Source organism: Penicillium psychrosexuale, assembly GCF_028828465.1.
Source record: "Penicillium psychrosexuale strain IBT 29551 chromosome Unknown utg000003l, whole genome shotgun sequence".
In the NCBI taxonomy this organism is placed as follows: domain Eukaryota; kingdom Fungi; phylum Ascomycota; class Eurotiomycetes; order Eurotiales; family Aspergillaceae; genus Penicillium; species Penicillium psychrosexuale.
In genome coordinates this window covers 1,398,521-1,419,018 of record NW_026643188.1, presented here as the reverse complement: position 1 = coordinate 1,419,018, position 20,498 = coordinate 1,398,521, and the positions used below count along the sequence as shown (strand labels likewise).

The following is a 20,498-nucleotide window of genomic DNA, read 5'->3' as shown; positions in this document are numbered from 1 at the left end:
TGAGAAAGGTGCGGGGGCTAGTATGCTTTATGATCAACATATGTTGCTCCTTGCTTACCCACCCTATGGACTATATTAGCCACCAACTTGATAGGACAAATCAAATTCACAGCATCTAAAGAAGAACTCACTGCTCTCGTTAATCACTTTACTACTTCTATACCGGAACTGATGGGCATGAAATACCCCTTTCTACCCGTGAATCTCGCTAAATGTGACTAGTAAGGTGGAAATTGTAGACTTAGGTATCTGTATTGTCCGTTGAATGGTTGGAACGCCCTTAACTAACTCCGTTTTGCAAAAGATATACCATTCAGACTTTTTCGGATCTAAAGGCACTAGGAGCTGCTCACAGCCTTTGCTGATAAAAAGTTTCTGTAGCTAAGCCTTTGAGGTCAGCCCTTAATTCCGGAACGCTTGCGCGTGAAATAGGATGCTAAAAAGCAATGTGTATAGGCATATTACTAAAGACGGCCCGTAAACGATCTCGGGAAGTACAAAAGTAGTTCTATTAATAGGTTAGCTGTATCACCCTAGTCAGAAATTCCGGAGATAATAAGAAGGATCTCAAGAGATATTATATATCCAGAGGTAGATAGGGAATTGAGAGAGGGAGAGACAGAAATTGCGCTCGCCGTACAATTTGGTTAGACTGAGGAATTTTTTAGTTCCCTCGGGAGTAAGTTCGATCATAGGGACGGGTGGGCCCCCACGAGGATCCTTCTAGAGGGAGATCTGCAAATCTTTGAACTGCAGACTCAATAGGGCGCTTTTCTAGTGTACCGTAAAGATACCGAGGGAGTTGAACAGATATACTTGGATATGTTAGAAGCCTAGATGAACCTTTTCTCCTGTGTCGATAAAATCGTTTCATTAAATGGGCCAATATCCTCGATATAAACCGGCGTCTTCTTTCCAGGCTGTGTGTTTAAACCAAAAACTTAGACCAAGTACTTCATACCCTATAATCCACGGTAAGCTAAGGTAATTAAGCTGAATTGGGATACATTCGAGGTAAACTGACCCTGCGTATCTCTGAGCTATCTTCATCGTTGATTATAACCTTGGTAAGCTTCTGATAGTAACAGCGAAGGTTTTTCCAGTCGGTCTCGAATGTGCTAGCTTTATTGATGCCTTTAATATATCGACCGTCCTTGCCTCGTTCGAGCAGAAGACACCAGCGCAGGAACCGATACATGTCATTATTCGACGCCTGGCGTAGCGCCTCCTCGGCATCACGCCATTTTGGCTCGTTAGGCCTGTTTTGCACTTTGCTGGCACAGTACCTATGCCTGCATTAGGAGAGTATGAAACGATATGTTCATAATGGTTCACTTACCTTTTCCACCGGTCCTCAATCCGCTCACGTCGTTCAATGGTACCTGGTGCTTTGTCGAAATCCTCGGGGATCTCGGAGAGATCAACTCCGCCTTCATCTAGTGGATCATCGTAGATTTCTCTAGCGTCAAAAAAGATCTCTGGCTCCAGGTCAAGGCTCTCGTCCGGTCGGAAACGTTTTCGTGAGCTGGGCGCGTCCTCCAGCTCCGTTGGATCTGTCTTATACGTAGTATCGCCCTGCTCTGAGTCGCTCGTAGGAGTCGCACTTATATTATCCTCGCCACAGTCGCTTTCCAGCTTTCTATTCCGCTGGCGTCGAGAACGCTTCATCGTTAAAGTCGGCGGAAGTGAAGGGACGGCGAGGGTACAAATGAGGCAGAGAAATGAGACTACAAGACTGCGATATGACGAAGTGGCTGGCAGCTCACGAGTAGATCGGTCCACGACTGGTTCCAGGGAAGACGCATCCAGAAAATGGCGAGCGGAAACGACAAAAAGAGGAAGCACGAAGAATAGAAGAGAACAGGCCACAGTGAGAGGCGAGGGGCAGAGAAGCGCTCGCTGTCGAGGGAGCGGGAAAGCTGGGGAACCGAAGAGAATAGAAGGAAGAGAAGGGGCCGCGGTGGGCAGGCACCATCGTGACTAGATACTTTGACAATGGAGCCATTTTCAGTGCCCTCACGTAACGCCGAGCCAACACTGACCTTCGCTGAGGATACAGTAACCGAACTTGCCAGGGGAAACGGGGGGTGGAGGGGGCTTGCGAGTGGGGGCTTGCGAGTGGGGTCTGACTGGTGCGTGGTGGTAGCCGGTCCGGGGGCGTGTCGGGACGGCGCCATCACGTGTTACCAGATGGCGGCCGAAAATGGCGTTACTCGAGGCCGAAAATGGCGGCCATTTGGTAAACCCAAGTTGTTGTAGAGTACTTCCGACATTTGGAAAGAGTCTAAGATGTAGTATCAATATCTGATAGCTATGGTAGGTCGAACATACAATCGAAACCAACTTTTATTTCGTGCAGCAACAAACTGTGACGTCATTCGGAATAGCACGACTACATAATGTTGTAAAAGCAGAAGTAAACTGGAATCAATTTCCACTCAAAGTTGACCAAAGTATCTGTCCGCCTTTTGCTTTACTTGTTGAGCCTTCTCTTGAATAGCAGTGGCGTCCAAAGTCCCCTCTTCACAGATATACGCTTCGATGAGTTCAGCCGGAACCCATTCGAAGTAAATATTCTTAACTTCAACTGTGTAGTTTGTGTTATCTCGATCAGCATCAATTCCCTCAGCAATAGCATTAAGTCCTTTGATGCCATGTTCCACCCAGCAGCCCACCAGCTCTTTCGGATCATTCTCTTCCTGGCTCCGATTGCTCTCGGCGTCAGGCTCGGCCACTTTCTCTAGCTCACTGAGAACCAAGACTTTGGCGGCAGGACAAACATGCTTGGCACTCAGAACAGCTGGCAAAGATCCAGTTTTATTGCTCACTGAGCCTGAATCCGAGATCCGATCTGCCCCTAGCAGGATGAAATCTACGTCCTTGCTGGCAAGAGCGGCGGATGCATCGGTGTACACAGTTAATTTGAGATGCCGATCGGAAGATGAGGGAAATCTCGTTTTGAAGGCAGAGAGGATGGAAGATGCCATATTGACCCCCTCGCAAAACGGACGAGATTCCAGTATGCGAAGATCTAGATTAGGAATTGGAAGAGACGCGAAGGCTTCTATGATGCTGTCCCGGATGGTAGAGCTCGACGAGAGGGTGAGAATAACGAGAGAGGGCGTAGGCCTCGAGCGTGTTGTAGACAAGAACTTGGATTCAAGATAGGTCGCAAAGGAGTGCTTGATGCGCATGGGCATCTCCTTGCGCTTGTCCAAATGCTGGTCGATCAAAGCCAACAAGCGTTCCCATTTGACCGTGGAGTCGAGATTCTCATGTATGATAACTTCCATGTCGGCCAGCAATCCGAGAAATGCATTCAAGGTGGCTGCCCCCATGCTTTCTCGTCCATTTTTCCACAGATGCCATGCAGCCATGCGAGCATTCTCCCACCACTTCGTGTCAATCTCCTCGTGCATCTGCGCAATAACATCTCGGTAGGCCCGCAGCGCAATCGAGGTCAGCTCGTGCGATCCGCTCTGATGATCTGCCTTTAGCTGTTTCAGGCCAGTTACCAGTGCCTTGCTAGCGCCATCATTCATGTCAACTTCGAACCAGACTCGTCGAAAGCTTTCTTTCAGATGTGGTACGCCACCAAATTTGTCATCGTCTTGGATTGCGTCGGGACTATACCACTGCCAGCCTTCATGCTCCCAGTCAATTTGAAGACCCGCCTCGCCGCGGCCACCTTCACTGCAGTCTTTGAGTCGGTATAGGAACGGGAAAATGGTCCATTGTCGACCGACAGAGGGATCACTGAATGTGAATGCCTTTCCCTGTCGCCAAAGCTCCATATCTCGTGAGGTGAGAGTAGTCTCCTCTCTCAACTCCCTCCATGCTGCTGCTAGTGGACTTTCGGGACTTTCTATACTGCCCGAGATGGGAGCGAGGTGGTGCCTAGAGAAATCAGTTTATCTGGACTACAGTAATTTATAGTAAAGCGGGACTTGAGGATACATACTGATATGTGCTGACTTTATCGCTTCGCCGAAAAATGGCAATTTTGGGTTCTCCTGCATTTGAGCAGATGAAAGAGGATACCACTGATCTTGGCTTGAAAGATTTCATCTTGCTGTTTGGGTATAGGATGTTCGAAGTATCAGATGTTTGAGATATAAGTTTTTTAAGGTATTAGATCTGTGGAAGAAAGGTTGATAAAGATAAGCTCAAAGCTTCGCCCCGGATATCAACGCCGTCATCATCACATCATCACTTTGGTAGCCAATTCTATTATTATTTTGACAGCTCACTAGGATAAACAGCTTTGGCTGTTCTAGATGTCTTCTCTCCCTTTTTAAGTTTTCTAAGCTCATCACCATCATCATACCAGAAATCAGATGGTGTGACCTCCAAAGCTAGTGACGTCATCGTGAAATATCATACGAATATCGGAGTGATCCAAAGCTTCAACATGCCTACTCTCACAGGGTCTTGTATTTGCCGGAATATCGAGTATGAGCTGAAGCTCAATTCGATTGATGATGCGAGAACATCTCTCTGCCATTGCTGGAACTGCAAGGTATACACTTCGAATCTAACGGGGATATCATTTCACCAAAGCTGAAATCATTGAACAGAAGGCTTTTGGAACTAATTATGGCCTGACAGCTAAAGTTCCAAAGGATACATTCAATCTTACTAAAGGGGTACCAAAGGAGCATGTCGCAGATAACGGATCTGGAGCTCTGATTCATCGAGAATTTTGTCAAAATTGCGGTAGCTTCATCCTGGAATATGGGGTATGTCAGCATTATACAACGGGTACGGAGGTTTTCTAACAAAGGGAATCAGGATGCTGCCAAAGACTATTTTCGCTACATCTGTGTCGGATCCTTGGACGACCCAGAAGCATTGCCCCCAAAGGGGGAATTCTTCTGCAAGGCTCGGGCGAGCTGGATGCCGGAGATTCCGAGTGAGTTTAATATGCTGATACTCTGGCTCTTTTTATATCTGACAAATATACCTAGATGTATTCCACAAGCAGATGATAAAGGAGTAATGAGTCACAAATGAATGAATGTTGCTCGGTTTGTCCAATATGTAGTATCAATAATATATATCATATACCATCCACTGTCACGCTTTTCAAAACAATGTCCGGGGCCAGCAGTTTCTCTCGAATGGAGATCGCATTCAAGAAGTCATTGCTATCCACCCGGCGATATCCATCCTCCAGCGTCTTCTCAATACCTGCCCGTAGGTGTCGCTCAGCCAATCGGCACCTTGCTTCTAGCGGATCGGAGTCGACGAAGACGCGATAATCGACAAGCTCAGCAAGCTCACGCCAGCCGGGATCATCGAGAAGTAGATAGTTTCCCTCGATGATAATGATCTCTACATCCGGCGTGATAGAAATCCCATTCTCCACAGGGTCTTTCGCTTCGTGATCGAATGTCGGTGCGCGAATGACATCCTCTGACGACCAGGTTCCAGAATAGGGAGCTGCTAACGGTTTCTCGTCGGCCCAGGTTCGCAGACGAGAGACAAAGGCTACAAAGCGGCTCACGTCGAACGTCCATGGAGCTCCACGACGGATATGTGCCTCTTTGGGGTTCGGCAGCTGATCCAAAGCTGCCCGAGAAAGGTGAAAGCCATCCATAGAGAGTAGGACGGCACGTGAATTCGAGCTCTGATTCAACTGTTGCACTACTGCCTCGGCTGTGGTTGTCTTCCCTGAACCGGGGATGCCGGCGATGGCAACTAGGTAGCGTGGTTCGGGATGAGCGTTGGCCTGGTTCCGGATAGCATCCGCGAGTCGCCGGTACTCCGATTCCATCTGTGTGCTGAGGTTAGATTGGCCACTTTGAGGGTCTATATAGGATTTTACCTCGAATCAATCACACATGGATATAACGTATAGTGACGCAAACTGCCTCAACCACGGCTGGTGACAATAATCAACGACTCATACTGCACAAAAGGCAAAGAGCAATTCAGCAGCTATCCGGGTATTCCTCGAAGGGTCTAAGAAAAGTGCAGGCCCAAGTTATGTGGAAGTTGGTGGAGCGGGTATCGGGTCACAGTGTTCCGAACACAGCTCTGGGTGTTGCGCTGTTGTGCCGACTCGGCGTTCGTCGCAAGTTTTATTGTGGGGTAAGTAAAAATAAAAAGGTGGGGGAGATTGGAGGTGTTGAGGGTTGATTTAGACGACTTTGATGCCAAATCATTCATTCTCCGACGTTACACCCAGCTTGCACTCTATGAAATTCAAAAGAACCTCACTTAATTTTAGTGAAATGAGACTGGAATATAACTTGAGCCTTAGAATGTGTATTTCAAAAGAAAAATAATATGTGGAAATGCAAAAATACTTCTAAGTACATATAGGAGTTTGATAGCCTCGAGACGTTAGGCCTACAACCACCTATCATCCATATATATCCTCGGAAAAAAAGAATAAGAGCGAAGAGAACAATAATTATAGTCACGCCGTCGTGTCCTTGATCAACCTGGAACCCGTTTCCACTTCACTGAAAGTTGCCTTCCGAATACTTTTCTGTTTCTTCTGTTTCGGGTCCACGTAGAAGCACAAGAGCTGCTGTGACCAACAATGAGAGCACTGAGGTCGTGTATGATCACAGGTAGTATGTTGTTCACGACAGGCCTTACAGTCCCCATGATTCAGCTGGTATGGCTTTTGCAAATCTGGGGAAGCGCCTTCGAATGCCGTACCCCGCCATCCAGACCATAACCACTGGGAGACGCGACCGCAAAGTCCACCCTCCATCTGCTCGTATGTAGGCAGATCACGAGGGATCTGTTCTCTGTAGTCCTGTCAGCCTTCATCCAACCTTTGAATAACCATGAGAGCTCTAACCGGTGTCCACGTTCTCCTTTTGCTAAAACATTCATTGCAAATTTTGTTCATGGCAAAGTGGAAGTGATGAACTAGAAAGAAAAACCGGAATACGAGAGATGTATCCAAGGCAGGGCATATGCCCCGTTCAGGCACTCGGACCTCCTGCAGCAGCAAATAAGAAATCACCGCACTTCGGGCGTCATATCAGGCAGCTGCAGATGCAAGTCATGGGGTTGAGGGAAGCTAGCATGTCCTTAGGGGTTTCTTTAAGACATATTTTCGTATCCGATCACGTTATCTCAACCAGAGTAAATGTTCAGAGTTGTACAGTTCGGAATCACGTTCCACGGGACGCTGGGATTACTATATAGAACCGTCGAAACGTCATAATAACTTCAGTGAACCAGAAAAAATGCGGCTAACAAAAAGGCAACGTTAAGCAAGGTTGTTCACTATATCAGCCAACATGGTTCGGATAAGCGACGTGATCAAAGATGATCACCGGAAACTCGAATCTTATTACAATATCATTGTCAACTCTGAAGATCAAGATGAACAAACCCGATATCAGAACCAGTTCACCTGGGAGCTTGCACGACACGCCGTCGCCGAGGAGCTGGTAGTGTTCCCTGCACTGGAAAAGCTTCGAGCTGGCAAGGAGCAGCTAGATGATGATCGGCGTGAACATAAAGCGGTAAGTGTTGATATCCTTCATGAAGAGCGATGCTGATATGACATAGCTCAAAGAAATGCTCAACGTTTTCCAGGATCTAAACTCCTCTGATCCACGCTTCTTCCCTACAATTACGTTGTTGATGGAAGGTCTTGCCCAGCATATGAAAGACGAAGAGGCCAATGAACTGGCCATATTAGAGGAGTCCCTCACTTCCGATGAGAGCGAGAAGTTAGCTGAATCTCTGAGCCGCACTAAGATTTTTGTGCCCTCTCGCTCGCATCCACATGATCTAGACAACCCACGCTATGAGACTGCAGTCGACCTGCTCACAGCTCCCCTGGATCATCTCCAGGATTTATTCCGAAGGTGGCCGGAGGAAGAAAGCACTCTGACCGCGCCAATGGAGTAGACGAAAAAAATAGAGTTATAGAACATAGATATTTCATTTCTTTTGCCTTACTTGCCCTACGAAGAAGCTTATTTATAGCCTGCAGAATATGCAAATGCGTGAACGTAATTCAATTTCTATCCTGGATGATGTCTCTCCACCTAGTCATCCTCGCTTTCACTATTATGGTGATACAGGTGCAGCTCTGGAAAAATATTGTCAGCAATCGACTTGGTATTGTACATGAGTATCACTTACTTTTCCACGCCAACTAGACCACTCGAGTCTGTACTCTGGTCCGGAGCCTGATCAAGGTAATGTCGAGGTGCGTCCCCGTCAAGCTCATCATTGAGTAGGTCTAATGCATTATCCTTGGACTTTCTGGATACTTTAGGATTATTAAGAGCACTGGAAAGTATTAATAATCGCTATATGATGGAAATCAGAACATCCAAGCTTACGCTGAATAGCCACGTCTCGCGTTCACTTCTTCCTCGATAGATAAATTGACATCTTTGGCTTCCCCCAAGCTTGACATCATGGACTTAGGTATCTGAACCTACAAAGATAAAATCAGGATTCTGATAAGATCATTAAAATATCGGAGGCCATAGCGGCAGAAAAGCCCGGGTTAATAACGTCACATCATCATCATAGCTGGGCAATAGGTACTAAAAGTATCGGAAATGCCCCGAGCACATAGTTCCGACCACCAATAATATCTGCAACACTATCTCGAGATTATTAAGGAAGTTGCTCCTCCTACGGAAAAGTCTTGAAGACGATAAGGGCATGTTCATTACTCCGTAAAGGACCTTTATATATATAGCGGGTCCGGGGAATCCGAGTATGCGACGATGTAAAACCACAAAAACAGTCAAGAACTCAAAGAATACGATTTGAACATATCTTGGAAGAGTCAGATAAGCATTCCACCTTCAAGAAAGGACCAACATTGGTGGACGAGAAATGCCAGCACATCACCCGTCACATATATATATCGGTCAACCATGGCGGCCTGACTAGGGGTCTAGACTCGGCTGCGAGAAGAAAGATTTAATCTGCACTGAAATAAGGCTTTTCCATATAACACCTTTTGACTGCATTATCGTAGGCATTATCGTGGGGATGTAACAATTAACAAAACCGAAGTGAGGACTATCTTGTGCTTATGTACCTTTTGTATAGCACTGACATACAAAAGATACCTAATCTTATAGTTTGCTATCCGGTGCCCTACGCCCACCAATACCAATACTGGGTAGGTGTTGGAGGATTGCCACGATCATCACCGTCTATTCCTAGAATATATACCCCAGCATAAACGATGGTAGATAATTCCCCGATTTGCTTTGTTGCCGACATTCCTCGGCTTCGGGAATGTTACGTCTCTTCAATGTTTAATATTATGTGGCTTATCGAAATTAGCAGGACAAGGATATATTCTGATTAGCTGAACAAAGACAAACAAAGGACAGTCTAGACTTACAAGAGAACCTACACATAAGCGCCCAACGGCAGCTAAGTGGATATGTAGATCGAAAGAGGCAAGGTGGAGAGCCGGCAACTCCGATCATAACATCGCACATTTTGATCCTGATTTTGACGTGGAATGTGCCGATGAAGAAGGAATGAGGAGGGATCGAGCTGTGAATTACTATCTCGATGCTTTTCTTTGTCTCCTCTCTTTATTCTCCTCTTCAAATGCAAAGATTCTCCTGTTTCACCGCTTGTTTTGGGTTGCCCCTTGGTGGACTCTAGTGGTTTCAGATTGAGAAAAAGTGACTCCTAACCGCTGTGACAGCGACCAGTCGATCCCCTTTCTGTTATTCGGCCTATTACTCTGAAGAATGGATCATCATGAGTGGACTTGGCCTCCTGGACTAGAGCGCCACGGGGTTTGTTGACTCCGGAGTTGCAGCCTATTACAGAAGGTCTCAGGCACTGGCGCATTGTCACTGGATGGACAAGATTGATCTCCAGTTTTTTAGCATAAAGCAATATGGGCGTGTGCGGCTGGTGAAAGGTATTTGGGCCAAATATTTCCCACTTTTGCTGCGTTGTACGTTGGACACGCTCACATTCTTTTCTCCTTGACAATCTTTGACAATCTGGAATTGTCGGTCTTTCTTTTAGTCTCTCTTTTTATCAATCTCACTCTCGCTCATTTTATTCTCGTTGCTTTCTGGATTATCTCAAGCATCTGGTCTTGTTATACGCCTCCAACATGGTTTCTTCAACCCTTTCATTGAGCGCTGGATCGCTGATGCTCGCATTGATATCTTCCCCCGTGGCCGCCACGAGTTACTCCCTGGTGGAGACTTGGCAGGGGAACAATTTCCTGGACTATTTCAATTTTCACGTTGGTTCAGACCCGACCAATGGCTTCGTCAACTACCTCGACAAGGAGACCGCCGAAAGTTCAGGGCTCGTCAAGGTCACCGATAGTGGCAGTGTATATCTCGGTGTCGATTATGCTACCAAGCTAAACCCCAACGGCAACACGGGCCGTGACTCAGTACGTATTGGCAGCAAGAAATACTACGACCAGTCGCTGGTTATCGCCGATATCGCCCACATGCCCGGTAGCGTCTGCGGTACCTGGCCTGCCTTTTGGTCTGTCGGGAAGAACTGGCCTGCAGACGGCGAAATTGATATCATCGAAGGTGTCAACTTGCAGGATTACAACGAAATCGTCATGCACACAGCCGGCACTTGCAGTTTGACAGATACGGATATGACCGGTTCGGTCAACGCTACGGGGTGTGGTGAGGATATAGGAACCATCGGTTGTAAGGTCGAGGGTCAGCAGGGCAGCTATGGCACATCTTTCAACAAACAAAACGGTGGTGTGTACTCGCTGCAGTGGACCGACGATTTCCTCAAGATTTGGTACTTCCCTCGCAGCTCGATCCCGGCCTCAATTACTAGCGGCAACCCCGATGTAACGGAATTTGGCACTCCTATGGCCGTGGTACAGGAGTCGTGCGACGTTGCCAACTCCTTCAAGGCCCAGTCGTTTGTATTTGATGTCACCTTCTGCGGAGACTGGGCAGGTGGTGTGTTTGGTAGTTCCGGTTGCCCCGTGACCGACAGCGATTCCTTCCAGAGCTGCCACAACTACGTCGCCAACAACCCGGCCCAGTTCAAGGAGACGTACTGGGAGATTAACTCGGTTAAGATCTATCAGACTGGAGTGAAGGGAGTTGCCTCGATTTCATCATCCGAGTCCGCGTCGGCTACCACTGCCGCTACTTCTGTGGTCTCGCAGACAACTACTGAGACCCACACTACTCATAGTGCCACCACTGTGCACTCAGTTGCTTCCAAGGAAACTCAAACCGCTGGCGCAGTTCAGGAACTGACTACTACTTCGGTTCCTATTGTCGCAGCTACTACCCAAAGCATTGCCACCGAAGCAGTCGCGCAACCTTCCACCAGCACTACTAGCACCGGCACTACGACCAGCATCGCCAGCAAGAAGACTCGGACTATCACCTCTATAGTCACTGCAACTGCGACCTTCTGCCCCGAGGCCGAGGAGTCCTCATCTATTGCCGCACAGTCCTCTGTTGCGACAACTGTCTCCGCCCCGGCTGTGCAATCCGTCCAAATCCCAGCCACCGCCCAAGCTACGGAGGCACGGACCTCTGCAGCTGCTGTGGTCCCTCCCTCCAGTGTCGCATACGTCCCAACTGCTCAGAGCCACACCAACTCGAAGCCTGCAGCTGTTCCTGTCGCTGCTACGTCCGTTGCAGCTGAACACACTTCCCTCCCCACTGAGACCTTCGGTGGATCATGGGCGTCTTCTGCTATTTCTTCTGTGGTTCCTTCTGCCATTGTTTCTAGCGTTCCATATGAGGCCTCCAAAGCCTCCAAAGCACAGGCCTCTGCCACTACCGAGGCCTCCCCGGAGACGACTACATCCGCTACATCTAGCTACTATGTTCCCACTGGGTCTGAATCTGGAGCCAGCCCTGTCTTCACCGGTGCTGGCTGTAAGTTGTCCATGAGCATCCCAGCTCTCTTTGTCGGACTCATTGTTGCGTTTTTGGCTTAAATATTTGTTCTAGATCGCGTTTGAAACTGGTCCAAATTTGGCAGATTTCATCTTTTTCATTGTACAGTACAGCAGGCCCTATAGATGGCCGTATCCTGCTTGGTTTTGTTTCGATTCAGTCTGTATTCAGTCTGCGTTTTGCCTCCGAGGCCGTCGTCTTACCTTTTGCACATTGCACAAAAGGAAGCATAAGTAGTTAATGAAGAATTGATTCCTCGAACTATCAGTGATCCAACAATATATACAGACACCCTTTAGCCCAAATTTAAATGCTTCACTCCCTAGACCGTCCACCTCGCTAACCAATCTTGAGCATAGCATCTCAGAATTCCATCATCAATAATTCTCAGTCGGCCATTCCGCAAAGTCACACTACTCCTCTCTGCTTTGTCCGTAATAAACCTCTTGAGACTGTTCTGCATGAAAGAATCCTTCCCATGCATCGTCTCGTAATGATGAATGAGCTTGACCGCCGGATTGACAAGTTCCTCACCCTTTGTCTCACTCCGACGAAGTCTCAGCAACCACTCTTCAAAAGGCACGACATCAAACCGGAACCCAGAATCCTTCAGCGTATGAAGCAAAGATGACCAGGTGAATTCGCGAGAATTACACAGATTGAAAATCGAGTCATCAACGTACTCCACCACAGCTGAGCTGGACGCATGACTTTCCCCAAACTCACTCGGCGTAGCACAAGTTCTGGCTAGTTCAAGAATACTGGACGCAAGCTTATCCACCGGCAGCCAAGAACATGTCTGAGATAGCTCAGGCAATGCGCCCACTGTCAGCGCCGACCGGATCATCAGCGGCAGGGCTTCGGAGTCATTCCACAGGCCCTTCTTCGAGTGGCCCGAGATCTGGCCAATCCGAAGTGAATAAGCCCTCGCCCCACTCCGCCGCGCGTTACTCACAATCCGCTCCCCAACCACTTTGGACTGCCCGTAACCCATAAAGGCGCAATTCAAATCGACTGGTTCTTCGGGGATTTCGGCTGCTCGGGAACCGAGCGCGGTGGAGACTGACGAGCAGAACATCATGACGGCAGGCTCGCGTCTCTGAACCGACAGGGAGAATTGGATCAGATTGTATAGTCCCTGGATGTGCGGCTCGAACTCGGTCAGAGGGAGATTGAAGTTGACAGGCCATGCTGTGTGGATAATGAGCGAGACTGAATCCAGCATGTGGTTGATTGTACTTTCGTCCAGAGATAAACCGAAATCGGGTTGGTCAATGCGGCTATCGAAGGCGACAATCTTCATTCTCTGTTCCTGGGATATGAGAAGATCTTTGTCGGTTAGAGTGCGGAGTATTGCTTCCAGTGGCGATTCTCGCCGTGTGAGACAGTACACCGTCGAGATGGAGTCGTCGTTAAGCAGCTCATACAACACGTGGGCCCCAATCGACCCGGTGGCTCCTGTCAAAAGCTTGGCTATGTTAGCTTCTGAATCTGAATCGCGACAGCAAGATAAAATAGACACTCACCACACTGTTCGGTCCTGAAAAATCATGTGGTTCGGGAATGTGCCTCTCAAACACAGAGTATTTCTCGATCAATTCAGTCATCGCCGAGACATCACTCTCGACCTGTTCGAATATCTCGCCGTTTTGTAAAGCACAGATATGCCGAGCCAACTGTGATATACAGCCCGCTTCAAATATGACGTTCGGACCAGGAGACTGGCTTATCTCAAACTTGAAATGCTGAAGAATGAGACGTCGGAAGTGGATCGCCTTGAGACTGTCAACACCTTCAGAGAAGAAATTGGCGTCGACACTAGAGAGGGCTATCCCAAGTTCGTGCTCGGCTAGTTGAACCAGAATGCGCCCTGTCTCCACAACGTCAAGCTGAAGATTCCCGTACATCTGTTTCTCTTCGGTATAAAGGCCTTCGATAAGTTCGCTGTATTCCTGATAGACCTGTGCTCGGATCATGGACCCTTTGTCTGTTCGAGAAAACTTGGCGCCATGTGGCAATATAGCAACCAGATTGCGGGAGATTTGAGAGAAGGCCTCTGCCTGGGAGTTGGCTTCTTGGATTGTCGGCCAGATTGCACTGAGGTATTCTTCATCTGAGAGACGATTGGCTTCAGGTTCGTCCGCTCGAAAGATCAATAGTCCTGGAGCAGCTTTGCCTACCCCGACGACAACTGCATCATGGATGAAAGGGTGTTGTTTGATGTGGCCTTCAATCGGGAGTGGTAAAACCTTCTCGCCATTCACTAGATTGATTCGATCGTCCAATCGTGAGATGTATTTCCACCTTCCGGCAATTGTAGGATGAGGGGTGAAGACGTCTTTCGAATGGAAGGATCCTGGCGGCTCGTTTGAATTCGAGGTTGTCAACGCTGGATGACCAGCAAGATAAACGCACTCGAAGAGCAAATCTGATTCGGAGATGGGCTTCATCCAGACATATGATCGGATATTGTCGAAGAATTTCAGATAGTTCCAATAAGGGTCACCTTTCGGTCGTGAGATTGATTCTGCAACAAGGCCAGCTTCGGTGCTGCAGATTGTTAGTCTTTGCATGGCTGTAGATACTCGCAGAATAGTACTTACAGGCCGAATGAACCTCCAAAGTGTACTCCTTCGCTTACTAGGCGATCCCCCAGCTCGTCCGGACAGGGTGCACCTCCGTAGGTAACCAACTTGCATTGCCTTAGCGCTGTTATACCACGGGGATCAGCAATCAAAATTTGGAGCATATATGGAACCGCTGCTACAGACTCCGGTCTGGCCTCTTCGAGGGCCCTGGCCACGAGTTCTGCAGTCAAAGGCAGCGCAGCGTTCCACATATAGGCTGTCTTTCTCATCCACATTGCCTGCAATGCAGTGGATAGCCCATGGAGGTGATACCATGGCAGGGTATTGAAAGAAGTGAACCCAGGACCTCGCAGAGGATGAGTCATGATTGCTTTGTGTGTGAGGAAGAGCGGCTTTGGGGTGCCTGTTGATCCCGATGAATGAAGGATCAAGGCGACCTTTTCAGGATTTCGATTGCGACGCAGACGCAGAACACGCGATAACGATTGTAATTTGTTGTATGAAGAGCATGAGAGCATTGGGCGGCAGCTCACTAGCCTCCGGCAAAGGATCTCGCCCAATGTTGAGCGGATATTGGGGGATTGGCCATATATGATTGACTCGCAATTGACCGTTTCTAGCAATGACACGCAGGCTTCGCCCGAAAGTCTCGGTGAGAGCATCATGACAGTATAACCCAGTCGACTTAGGGCGAAAAAGGTGATCACCATGTTCAAGTCAGACAATGTAAGAAGTGCCACGATGGATGGACTCCGCGTTGCCTAGCGATTGGTTTGTTAGAGTTGACATCACGCAGCGCAAAGTTACTACCAACCTGTTTTAATCCATCATCCATGAGCATAATGACAGCTTGGTTTATCATAGCATCCAAGTGTTTCCCAGTGTAGTATTCATAGGAAGCTGCATCGTTGTCGAAACAGGGATAGGCAAGAATGGGAGATTGAACAGAATCAGCAGCTCGCAAGCGAATCAAGTCGTCGAGAACTTGAAGCGATCCAAACTCTTGCACCAACGGGTTGATAGTGCCGGAGGGGCCAGCCTGTGCTGCCGGACTCCCACGTTGGATACCCATTATGAGTACAGAATGATTCTAGAATGAGAGGAAGGGTATCACAGCAGCTTGGTATTCGAGTGCAATATTGAGGGCCAACCCATATTTAAGGGACAGGTGCTCCTATAGACCGCTTCACTGATCCATGTTTCCAAATTAGCCTATACTGACTGCATTCGGGATGCCCGGGAAAAGAAGTCCTTCTGCATCGGGAGAAGGATATACACATCACAGGGATCGGCCTAGTAGCAAACAAAGGACCCGATACCATGCTGTGATGGCTATGCAGATTCCAGAAAAAGTCATCAAGGCGCATATTGAATAGTTCGGATTTGAGGGAATAATATCTCAGGGATAGTCATAAGCATACACTCCATGTACAGCAGCACGATTTCAATGCCCAGGGACTGGATCGCCGAGGACTCGTTTGTGTCACTAGCAAACGCTCAGCTTAGAACCAGAGATTTCATTCGCCGAGATCCAACAGTGGCGTTCCGTTAACGTCCAGATTGGTCTACTCCATCTACTGTGGCTCAGGCTACTGACTAGCTACCTCGCTAGTGGCCAGATTCCAACTTTTGGGAATTATTCCTTTGTCTAGCTTTAACCAAGTGCATACATTCTGCATTTCCCTCCATATTCGGAGTGGAATTTCAATCGCAACCAGCGGCAATTGTTACACCGCAGAGCTGCCCGGGACACGTCCGCCTCAGTTGGGATTAAAATCCCGTTGGGATAGCCCCAAAAAGCTTTCTACTAGTCGCCGGAAAGAAAAGGAACCTGTGTGATAGAGCTTCAATGTGATAATGAGTTGCAACACACCTAAACGCATAAAACTAGGTCTAGATCTGCGCTGGGACTCTGAAACCCAGTGTGCCAATCAGTGTAACCGAGCTCGGCGGTGAACGTTGGCCTTCGGTCTGGAACAATTTGGGTCTCATAAGTAAAGGCTACACAAAGCCCTGTGCTCGGATATGCCCCGATGAAGTGTGTGCTCTGTTTTCATTGGCCATCAAATATATCCCAAGGTTGTTGAACAGGTTTATCGTAACGTACAACAGACTTACTCTTCCACCAGTGCTAAATCGGACTAAGACCATTCTAGACAGCGAACGAGTAAAGGGCCGGGCTCAGCGATGTCTCACCTGAAAGCGTATGTTGTAGAAGTCCCCTTTCACCCCTGGCTAGGGGAATGACACAGAAGAGTGACGCAGCACCCTTGAAGATAGATCAGCGGTAAGTCTAGACATCGAGGCCCATGTCGAACGGGATCCAGCTGTTTTTTTAGGAACCATAAGGAACATTGCAATGTTGGGAGTCATCTAGTATGGAGACTCCACTCCAAAAAATTGGATCGGGAGCGGGCCGGCAGAAGCATCCGGGAAGCCGGGGAATGTGCTGTGGAGTTCTGATCTATATTCGGAGGAGTATCCGAGGAGTATAAACGTTCTCGGGAACCATTCAAGAATGTCGACCCGTTCGATCGGTCTACGCTGATCATTCCAACCTTATTTTGAATTTTCTCAGAATACAGACCTGGGCATAACATTCCAGTTATCGGGAATGATCCTGTAGCGTTCCGTTAGAAGGAGATGCACCCGATAGTTTGGTTGGGTATGCAGTTCTTCGGAGTTCTGGAATGGTTATTGATTTCCTCATTTGAGATCTAACACATTTGGATTGCAGAAGGGTATGTGTGTAGGCCTCGAGCATGACTGGTTTATCGACATTAAGAACGAGTCTACGGTAAAAGGATATTGCAAAACACTGGCCTATTTTACCATCAAGACTATCATTCCTCTGTGCCGGTTGAATGCACTCAGAGTTCCATTCATAAACGAAAAAATGCAGAATAACACTGACTGAAACAAAATGCGCTGATCTTCAAGCCACCCAAGACCTAGATGGATCCCTTCCCCGACTTTTCTTTCAAAAATTCCAGGACCTGCAGCCAGGACCGACTAGCCCGGGCAGCATGCTCCATCGGCACGGCCGGGTTATCTTCCCCGGTGGATCTCGAGAAGACCTCCATACTGACCCACCCGGTATAACCCAAACCGTTGATGCAGGCATCCGTCACCTCGCGAATCGGAAGGTATCCGCCCCGGTCCTCTTCACACGGAAACAGACGCGCATTCCGCGACCAGGCTAGCAGAGTTGGCAGGCCTGGTGCGTGAAGGAAGGGCGTGTCTGGGGCGACCCGCTCGCCGTCGGCAAGCTGAACCATCAGCACTCGGTCTGGATCAATCTCCCGTACCAGCCGGTCCATCGAGTTCCGCAGATCTCGGTCCGCGCTCGGACCAAGTCGCCCTGTTGCGGCGGTGGGGTCGGCCCACAGTCGCGCTGCTATGTTGAATGTGTCAAGACAGATGCCGAGATTGGGTCGATTGGCCCGTTTGATCACATCCCATGAGTCTTCCCAAGTATTGATGTATGTTCCCCATGCCAGGGCCTCGTATGCGATGCGCACGGGGAATGCTACATCTGCGGCCTCGGCCAGGTCTGCTGCGAGACGTTCTCGGTCGGAGGTGATCTCCGAGGCGTCGAGGAAAGATGATGGGATCAGGATGAAGAGTGAGTCGCCAAGAATCTTGCATAACTGCACCCAATGCTTGAGTTCGTCGATACGTTCCGCATGCCGTTCTTGATCAATGAGACCTTCGTAGTGTCGGAAAGGTTGGAGAGCTAGAACTTGTAGATTACGCTCAGAAGATAGATCTCGGATAGCGTGTGCTGCGTCGATTTCAAAGTCCCGATCAGTGCGGGGGGTGCTGTCTGTTGCATGGGCACGAAGGGTCTTGGCGAGCTGCGCTATATCATCATGAAAGAGTTCGAGTCCTTGCTGACCATTCCGGGCGGCAGCATCGAGTTTGGCGATAATGGGATGTAAATGCGCTGCTCCCAGACTAACTGTTGCAATAGCTGGCTTCCATCGCGAGTCAGATTCGGACATAAAGGTATTTGGAAGAGAAGGCATCACTGAAATGTTTTGGGGATTGACCTGGCAGCAGCTAGTGATCACTATCACACTCTTTATAGCATAAGTCACAAAGCCACATCGCCAGATTCCTTTTTTTTCGTGCCGATCGTTCAGTGATTTGCTTTTTTTTATTAAAAAAAGTAAAGTCCAATGAGGATAATGTGAGTACAGAAAGTAGACACTCGCAGATGGTCCGGATTCAAATCGTACACCCTAGGTCATCTCGATCGGGTTAACTTCTCTCTCAAATGCGGTATATTCAGACGATGGGCCAAGAATGATCGAACAGTGGAGCGTCTAGATGTGATATGCCCCGGGTTTCAGCTGTTTTCGGTGTAAGCTTACCCATATTGCATCCGTCTGTTGTAGCAATGAATTGAACGCCGATGGAAACAAGGGTCTTTAATTCATTTACTTGTCCGATGTCACTGTCACCAAGGGGTGCGCCATGAACTATAAGATGCAATCGAGATCCAGCCAAATAGTTCCACCATCCTAGCTTGTACTACTCGAAGCAGAGAATTCCACACTGAGTATCGGTGTTTTCTTTCCATTGAACAGCGATAATGACGATCACCACACCCATTCAATATTTGGTCAGCCGTCTCGGCCAAATGGCCCTGAAAGGAGCCTCGGAGCCATCTCCACAAGCCCACTTCGAGCTATTACGAGTGATCGACGAGCTGAGGTCTGCAGTGGAAACGCCGACGGAGACCGTGTTGCGTCTGATCTACCAGGTGAGGCGTTCCACGGACCAAAATTGACTTCACATTCTGACTGGACTATAGCCTCCTCAAAATGCTGCGTTGCGCGTTGTTATTGATTTGGGAATTTTCGCTATGCTTGTGGAGAAGCGGCACAGAGGAATGGGGCTTTCAGCCGCTCAGCTGGCAGAATACACGGGCGCTGAGCGTGATCTAATTGGTACTTTTTCCTGCAATATCGTAGTTCGTCACACATTGTGATTCGGCTAACTCCGTGAATTAGTCCGACTGATGCGTGTTATGGCTTCTCTTGGGCTGTGCGTCACACCGACTCCCGAGCTATATGCTGCCAATGAGAAGACGGTGGCACTAACTCAGCCGATTGGGAGAGATGGAATCCCATGCATGTATGTGATGTGGCTTGGTGGCTTGCGTCTCTTCGCGCCGTTACTCACTGACCCCTTGTTTAGATATGACCTTACCTTTCCAACCCTGAGCAAACTTCCGGATTATCTGCGTTCCCATGGCTATGCCAATCCCCAGGATTATACCCAGTCGCCTATGCAATGGGCCGTTGGGCAGAGTCAGTTTGAGTGGCTTTCGAGTCACGCCGAGCAACAGGAGCTCTTCAACTCGTACATGGCTAGTCGTCGCGAGGGTAGACCGATGTGGTACGATATATACCCCGTCGAGCGACTGTTTGGCCATGCCGTGCCATGCAAAGATACCTTCTTCCTAGTAGACATTGGTGGCAACCAGGGGCATGATCTGGGCAAGTTTCGCCGGGAATATGGTCATCTGCCTGGCAGAATGGTGCTGCAGGATTTACCAAACGTGATCGAAGGGGTCGAGGGTAAGAGCGCAGGAATCGAGGTGATGGGATACAATTTCATGGATCCTCAACCGGTCAAAGGTGCCCGTGCGTACTACTTTCGCTCTATCTTCCACGACTGGGATGACCAAATCAGTCGCAGAATCCTCCGCAATACGGTGACAGCGATGGCGCCGGACTATTCTCGGATTCTCATTGTGGATTTCGTCCTGCCAGACACCGATACGCCGCTGATGCAGGCCTCCCTGGATATTCAGATGATGAGTATAGGAGCTGGTGTCGAGCGGTCAGAGCGACAGTGGAGAGATCTCTTGCATAGTGCCGGCCTGGAAATCACGGGGATTTGGAATCAGAGTCCGGCGATGGAATCGGTGATTGAAGCAGTTCCAATATTGAAATAGAACAATAGTGAAATTTGAGCCGATTGTTATTTCAATTCAAAAAGATGGAAGACGAATAGA

At 48.6% G+C, this 20,498-nt stretch overlaps 11 protein-coding genes across 11 annotated transcripts; 4 read left to right on the top strand and 7 right to left on the bottom strand.

The window, feature by feature from the left end:
- Positions 1–54: 54 nt before the first annotated feature.
- On the bottom strand, positions 55–1,668 carry N7518_004469 (uncharacterized protein; the record flags this gene model as incomplete). Its single annotated transcript, XM_057185396.1, has 3 exons — positions 55–63; positions 1,025–1,292; positions 1,340–1,668. 3 exons carry the CDS (start codon positions 1,666–1,668, stop codon positions 55–57), a joined length of 606 nt encoding a protein of 201 aa, XP_057042166.1.
- Positions 1,669–1,727: 59 nt separating this feature from the next.
- On the bottom strand, positions 1,728–2,177 carry N7518_004468 (uncharacterized protein; the record flags this gene model as incomplete). The annotated part of the gene is made up of 1 exon (XM_057185395.1): positions 1,728–2,177. The coding sequence occupies one exon, from the start codon at positions 2,175–2,177 to the stop codon at positions 1,728–1,730; it is 450 nt and encodes a 149-aa protein (XP_057042165.1).
- Positions 2,178–2,438: 261 nt separating this feature from the next.
- Positions 2,439–4,068, bottom strand: N7518_004467 (translation initiation factor eIF-2B subunit family protein; the record flags this gene model as incomplete). The annotated part of the gene is made up of 2 exons (XM_057185394.1): positions 2,439–3,897; positions 3,962–4,068. 2 exons carry the CDS (start codon positions 4,066–4,068, stop codon positions 2,439–2,441), a joined length of 1,566 nt encoding a protein of 521 aa, XP_057042164.1.
- Positions 4,069–4,411: 343 nt separating this feature from the next.
- Positions 4,412–4,995, top strand: N7518_004466 (GFA family protein; the record flags this gene model as incomplete). The annotated part of the gene is made up of 3 exons (XM_057185393.1): positions 4,412–4,519; positions 4,578–4,739; positions 4,792–4,995. Coding segments are annotated over 3 exons (474 nt in total), but the record flags the coding sequence as incomplete, so codon positions are not given.
- A 64-nt stretch (positions 4,996–5,059) lies between these two features.
- On the bottom strand, positions 5,060–5,776 carry N7518_004465 (phosphoribulokinase/uridine kinase family protein; the record flags this gene model as incomplete). Its single annotated transcript, XM_057185392.1, has 1 exon — positions 5,060–5,776. One exon carries the CDS (start codon positions 5,774–5,776, stop codon positions 5,060–5,062), a length of 717 nt encoding a protein of 238 aa, XP_057042162.1.
- A 1,489-nt stretch (positions 5,777–7,265) lies between these two features.
- Positions 7,266–7,884, top strand: N7518_004464 (uncharacterized protein; the record flags this gene model as incomplete). The annotated part of the gene is made up of 2 exons (XM_057185391.1): positions 7,266–7,493; positions 7,540–7,884. The coding sequence occupies 2 exons, from the start codon at positions 7,266–7,268 to the stop codon at positions 7,882–7,884; spliced, it is 573 nt and encodes a 190-aa protein (XP_057042161.1).
- A 162-nt stretch (positions 7,885–8,046) lies between these two features.
- Positions 8,047–8,401, bottom strand: N7518_004463 (Con-6 family protein; the record flags this gene model as incomplete). Its single annotated transcript, XM_057185390.1, has 3 exons — positions 8,047–8,068; positions 8,122–8,271; positions 8,325–8,401. The coding sequence occupies 3 exons, from the start codon at positions 8,399–8,401 to the stop codon at positions 8,047–8,049; spliced, it is 249 nt and encodes an 82-aa protein (XP_057042160.1).
- Positions 8,402–10,090: 1,689 nt separating this feature from the next.
- eng2 (putative GPI anchored endo-1,3(4)-beta-glucanase) lies at positions 10,091–11,923 on the top strand (the record flags this gene model as incomplete). The annotated part of the gene is made up of 1 exon (XM_057185389.1): positions 10,091–11,923. One exon carries the CDS (start codon positions 10,091–10,093, stop codon positions 11,921–11,923), a length of 1,833 nt encoding a protein of 610 aa, XP_057042159.1.
- Positions 11,924–12,204: 281 nt separating this feature from the next.
- N7518_004461 (uncharacterized protein) lies at positions 12,205–15,542 on the bottom strand (the record flags this gene model as incomplete). Its single annotated transcript, XM_057185388.1, has 4 exons — positions 12,205–13,350; positions 13,409–14,432; positions 14,486–15,231; positions 15,285–15,542. The coding sequence occupies 4 exons, from the start codon at positions 15,540–15,542 to the stop codon at positions 12,205–12,207; spliced, it is 3,174 nt and encodes a 1,057-aa protein (XP_057042158.1).
- Positions 15,543–17,421: 1,879 nt separating this feature from the next.
- N7518_004460 (sugar phosphate isomerase/epimerase family protein) lies at positions 17,422–18,498 on the bottom strand (the record flags this gene model as incomplete). The annotated part of the gene is made up of 1 exon (XM_057185387.1): positions 17,422–18,498. The coding sequence occupies one exon, from the start codon at positions 18,496–18,498 to the stop codon at positions 17,422–17,424; it is 1,077 nt and encodes a 358-aa protein (XP_057042157.1).
- Positions 18,499–19,067: 569 nt separating this feature from the next.
- On the top strand, positions 19,068–20,438 carry N7518_004459 (uncharacterized protein; the record flags this gene model as incomplete). Its single annotated transcript, XM_057185386.1, has 4 exons — positions 19,068–19,238; positions 19,290–19,425; positions 19,489–19,612; positions 19,676–20,438. The coding sequence occupies 4 exons, from the start codon at positions 19,068–19,070 to the stop codon at positions 20,436–20,438; spliced, it is 1,194 nt and encodes a 397-aa protein (XP_057042156.1).
- Positions 20,439–20,498: the final 60 nt, after the last annotated feature.